Source organism: Boleophthalmus pectinirostris, unplaced genomic scaffold, assembly GCF_026225935.1.
Source record: "Boleophthalmus pectinirostris isolate CB_2022bp ecotype Guang Dong unplaced genomic scaffold, ASM2622593v1 HiC_scaffold_20, whole genome shotgun sequence".
NCBI lineage: Eukaryota > Metazoa > Chordata > Actinopteri > Gobiiformes > Gobiidae > Boleophthalmus > Boleophthalmus pectinirostris.
Window position 1 is genome coordinate 24,428,060 of NW_026571153.1, and position 5,958 is coordinate 24,434,017.

Consider the following 5,958-nt stretch of genomic DNA (forward strand, 5'->3'; position numbering starts at 1 on the left):
ATGAACTCATGTGCAAATGAATATAGGAGCTAGAGCCCTGCTCTAATGTGACTTCTCACAGTACAATAACATGACCACAATAGCAATGAATGAATGAATGACATTCATATGTGTCAAACATTAATAACAACATTAATCACACAGAACGTGATGAACTGTAACATTTAACAAGTCACAATGAGTTTGAGAAGGAGTAGAATGAATGTCTTAACCAGGTTCCACTCCTTATTCATTGTCAACATATATTACATAATAAAAAAATCTACATAAAACAGTTTACACACAAAGTTAAATTTCTTCTCTTCATAGAAGGCTTATTAAATACATTGATCTTGTTTTGTATAATTCTCAGTCTTTGTATACATTTTTTAAAAATAGTGTTATATTCCCACATTGTTTAATCACATCACTGAGTCCATTCCATAGAGTTACTCCATAAACACATTTGCTTTTCAGTTTTTTTTTTTACACACAAAGAATACAGTAAGAAAAAAGTCAACACTTAAAGCCACAAAACATAACTTCCAAAAAAAACCCAAAACAAAACCCTAAAATAACTTTCTGTTATTTTAGTTTTTAAAATATTTTTATTGCACTTAAAACAGTAGTAGTAATAGTAGGAGTGGCAATAGTAGTAGTGGCAGTAGTAATAGTATTTTGCAGTAGTAGCAGTGGTAGCAGCAGCAGCACTGCAGGGTGTAGTTGTTGTAATAGTTGCTGTAGTAGTAGGAGTAGTAGTAGTAATAGTAGTAGAAGTAGAAGAAGTTGGCAGTTGTAGTAGTGGTAGTTATAGTAGCAGTGAAGGGTGTAGTAGCTGTAATAGCAATTGTTGTAGTAGTAGTAGTAGTAGTATTCTTGTACTCTAGTATTCTATGTAGTAATAGAATCCCTAACCCAACACAAAAAGTGACAAGGCCAAACCAAACAAGTAAAGCACCTGACTCAGGTTCACCACAAAGCTCTCCCCGTGGTCAAAAATACTTTCGTTTCCACCGTCATTTTCAGTAGTAGTAGTAGTAGTTTGAGTAGTAGTTGGATAAGTAGTAGTAACAGTAGTAGCAGTAGTAGTGGTGAGCTCATCCTCTTCCTCAGTAGTAATATTTGTAGTAGTAGCAGTAGGAGTAGTGAAGTAGTCATCATCTGTGTTAACATTAATAGTAGTAGTTATAGTAGTAGGAGAAGTGTTAGTAGTAGTAGTAGTAGTAATAGTAGTAGTAGTAGTAGCAGCAGCAGGTGTAGTACAGCTAAAACTTTTATCTGGATCTTCTCCTGTTGATGTAACGTTAAGAAAGCCGGGACTTTTACTAGAGGATGTCACATTCTTGATCCAGTCTTCATACAGAGACACTTCGCTGAAGACGCTGGGGGTCTCAGCGCGCCCGCACCCTTCGCCGACACTGACCACGCCCACCTGCACCCAGCGCCGGCCCTCTTTTACCACCAGGGGGCCACCCGAGTCGCCCTGCCACAAAAGCACAGAGTCATGCATCAGGTGACACAGGGCTGAGTTTAAAAATGTCTATGTCTGTTTTTAACCCTGTGTTCACCTGTCGGACGTCCCTCCCTCTGTCACACCTGTCAGATGCTCCTCCTTCTTTCTCACCTGTCGGACGTCCCTCCCTCTGTCTCACCTGTCAGATGCCCCTCCCTCTGTCTCACCTGTCAGATGTCCCTCCCTCTCTCTCACCTGTCAGATGCCCCTCCCTCTCTCTCACCTGTCAGATGCCCCTCCCTCTCTCTCACCTGTCAGATGCCCCTCCCACTGTCTCACCTGTCAGACACCCATCCCCTGTCTCACCTGTCAGATGCCCCTCCCACTGTCTCACCTGTCAGACACCCATCCCCCTGTCTCACCTGTTAGTCGCCCCCGCCCCACCTGTCAGACGCCCCTCCTATTGTCTCACCTGTTAGACCCCCTGCACCGGTTTCACCTGTCAAACGCCCCTGCCCCTGTCCGTCTCATCTCTCCAACACACCTGGCTCTGTCTCACTTGTCAGTCACTCCTGCCCCACCTGTCAGACACCCTTTCCATTGTCTCACCTGTCAAATACCCCCGTATCACATGTCAGTCTCCCCTGCCCTGTCTCACCTGTCAGTCTCCCCTGCCCTGTCTCATCTGTCAGTCTCCCCTGCCCTGTCTCACCTGGCAGGCGTCCTTGCCCCCCTCTGAGTACCCGGCGCACAGAGTGTCCGGGGGGAGGAAGAAGGGGATGGCACATTCACACTGATTGTCTCCGATGATGGGGAGACTGACCTCCCGCAGAGCCGCCGGAAACGTGAAATTATCTACAGACAAAACAAATACATTTAAAACAGTTCAGTATATCTCCAGAATCATGAATAACTTCTGTTACTAAGTGGCTTGCATCTCCACAAACTTGACTCTCCACAGACTTGACCTGCTTGTTTCTATGGACATGTTGTTCTTTGGGCTGTAGTCTTTCACAGTATGACACGACATTATTCATAGACAAAAATCATCAGTATAGTTTGTGAGTTGTCCAGAGGAGGTCTGGGTTTGTTTATCATGTCGACATGTAGGCACAAATTCTCTGAATGAGTCTGATTTATGGACTAAAAACAGCAGGAGACTTCTACCTGTGATGTAATAATCCAGGAAAATTTTAAATAAATGTCAATAAAGCTAAATACAATTTCAGGTTTGTTTTCAGCCAGGAAGCAATGTTATAATGATGTTAAAAGCTCATTATCATCATATGTGTCATTTGCAGGAACTGCATGTATCCTGCACTCTTTAATACTGGGTACAGTAGTACTCAAGTAGTCTTCAGTACTTGGCACAGTAGTACTCAAGTTGTCTTTAGTACTGGGTGCAGTAGTACTCAAGTAGTCTTCAGTACTTGGCACAGTAGTACTCAAGTAGTCTTCAGTACTGAGTGCAGTAGTACTCAAGTAGTCTTCAGTACTTGGCACAGTAGTACTCAAGTAGTCTTCAGTACTGGGCACAGTAGTACTCAAGTTGTCTTTAGTACTGGGTGCAGTAGTACTCAAGTAGTCTTTAGTACTGGGCGCAGTAGTACTCAAGTAGTCTTCAGTACTGAGTGCAGTAGTACTCAAGTAGTCTTCAGTACTGAGTGCAGTAGTACTCAAGTAGTCTTCAGTACTGAGTGCAGTAGTACTCAAGTAGTCTTCAGTACTGAGTGCAGTAGTACTCATGAATGTACTAGAATCACAACTAAACCTGTGTTGCCAGAGCCTTAACCTGCAGATGGAGAACACATCCAGGTTTGTCATCATGTCCATTGTTTTTGTAATTAAGAATAAATCAGCATTATTATTTACAGTGGTGGAATGTAACAAAGTACAAAAGTAAAAGTACAATACTTGAACAAAATCTTTAGGTATATGTATTTTATTTAAGTAATTTCGATACTTTTTACTTTTACTTCATGACATTTGAGAACAGCCATCCATACTTTCTTCTTCACTACATTTTAGATCTGAACTGAAAAGTAAAATGTACTTTCCTTTACCATTTGAGACCTACTGAAATGGCTGAGACTTATTTTTAGCACATTTCATTTGAGCTAACGTCCCAACTTTGAGCAAATTTTGAGCAAACACATTTAGAAATCATTTGAATCCCTTAAAAATCAGCTAAATTCTTTCTCAAAATCACTACATTTGAATCTTTAATTGTTCTAAAAATCTCTGCTAAATACTTTTACCTTTTACTCTTAAAGTACATTTTTAAACAGGTACTTCAATACTTTTACTCACGCTGATTATTTCATTTGATACTTTACTTGAGTAATCTTTTGTCCCTGTATCTATACTTTTAATTAAGAAATAAAACTGAGCACTTCTTCCTACAATGGTTGCGTGTGTGTAGTGCTCTTTACTCACTCTCGCTCGTGAATCCCCAGCCTGCGACCCACGCGCTGACCCCGCTGTGCACAGAGCTCCCCCTAGCGGCCAAGCACACGGGCTGTATGTACTGACTGAATGTGACCGGGCTGTCCAGCTCCAAGAGGCACATGTCGTAGTCGAAAAACACATCATCAAACTGCGGGTGGCGCTTCACGGTGATCACGCGACGCTCCACCTCGTTCGGGTTTGGGTCGGAGTAGTTGTGTCGGCCCAAATACACAAAGATTGGCTCTCGGTCACGTCTATGGGCCAGAGGAGAGAGGGAACTGTGTCAGACGATTACATCTTTATTGTGATATTTAAAAGTTTATATTACACAAAACTGACTCTTGTGAGCTTTAAGTCATGTTATAATGTTACCTCTTCAAAAACAGACCTGGAATGTGCTTTGTTTCATTCACACATGTTTGAGTAATCCTTTATTATTAGTCTGTCTACATCTCCAAAGCTCAAAAGTACACCTTGTGATGTCATGACGTAGTAGATTTCAAGTTAACAGATACCTTTTACCTTTTGTTCGATAGAGATGGACAATTCCAGGACTGAAATTATGTGAAGGTGAATGGAGTTTAAAAACACAGTGGAGCACTTCCATTATTACCACATAACTTCACAAGGTGGAATGTTTTCCATTTGAGAGAATGAAACAAAACACATTCACACACATTTTGATGAGAAAACAATATTATAACAAAGATCAGAAAATAACATATTAAAGGCCCTTGAAGCTGCTCATCTGATTTTGAATTGTAAGTGATATCATTTCTAACTCAAACATTTAAAAGGTAAATATTAGGGATGTAACAATAACCGAAATATTGTGATATTGTCAAAGTTCTCACAATAATACTTTGGACCATCACAATACATCGAATTACAAGTCTCTTTGCTTAAATAAAGAGTTATGATACAGCAATAGCTAAAAAAAAAAAGACAAAGAGAACTACATAGACCATGATCCTTTGCTCCATTTCAGTGCAGACTACATGAAGAGATAACAGTTCTAAGCACTTTTAAGTCTTAGTTCTTTGGATTAAGTCTTGTCAAGGCATTTTAAGACAAAAAAGTAGCTTGTTAACAGTTTTGTTGGCCTCCACAAAATATTGCAATAAATATTGTACCGTGAGATGTACATTGTGAAAATATGGTACCGAGACATGTGGAAATTGTTACATCCCTAATTGTGAGCCTCCCCACCATATCGTGAGCTTTCCTATGATATCGCAATAAATATCATACCGTGAGATTCATACCATGACAATATCGTATCGTGAGACTTGGATATCGTTACACCCCTAGTAAATATGTAAACATTATAGACAACATATGGTTAATTTCCATCTTCAGTCCCTCGGCAGGTTAATGAGGCTGATGATGGAAAAGTACAGCAGCAGTCACACAGAAGTACTGTACCACCTGCACACTCAATATACATAAACTTACTGTAGAATTCATTTCAGACAGTTGTCCATTTATATACACAGTTTATAAACCACAACACATTTGCATGGTATTCTTGTTTTTCCAAGTTAAACTCACAGCGGATCGAGGCAGTGAGCGGCCGTCAGAACCCACTGCTGGTTGATGAGGGACCCTCCACAGACGTGGGGCTGTCCTCTCTCTCCAGGCCGGATCGAGACCATCCATGGCCAGAACCCCGGGGACGCTGTCTGGCCCCCAACGATCCGAACATTTAGAGGGGCCCCACCACATACTGGAGCAAGACAGAGAGAGAGAGAGAGAGAGAGAGAAGAGAGAGAGAGAGAGAGAGAGAGAGAGAGAGAGAGAGAGAGAGAGGTAGGCAAATTGAGAATGCTGAATAGACTGAAATAAGGTACAACATAAACTCAGAGTGTAATATTTGTATGAAGTTATATTTCTGCATGATACTAGCCTGGTGGTTCCAAACTGACATCTCTCTGTATTTTTTATACAGGGGGTTTCAATCTGGTCCCTGCTCCCTCTACTGCATCAAATATGATCATCCAATCAGATTTGTTTATTTCAGTGATGCATGTGAAATAAAGGAGCTCATTGGTTCTTGCTTTGCTCATTGATTCTGCAGA

The 5,958-nt window shown here is 41.0% G+C and overlaps 1 protein-coding gene across 1 annotated transcript; it reads right to left on the reverse strand.

Moving 5' to 3' along the window:
• Positions 1 to 623: 623 nt before the first annotated feature.
• Positions 624 to 5,622, reverse strand: LOC110158278 (serine protease 27-like; the record flags this gene model as incomplete). The annotated part of the gene is made up of 4 exons (XM_055156332.1): positions 624 to 1,462; positions 2,145 to 2,287; positions 3,869 to 4,134; positions 5,432 to 5,622. Coding segments are annotated over 4 exons (1,173 nt in total), but the record flags the coding sequence as incomplete, so codon positions are not given.
• Between the last annotated feature and the right edge of the window lie 336 nt (positions 5,623 to 5,958).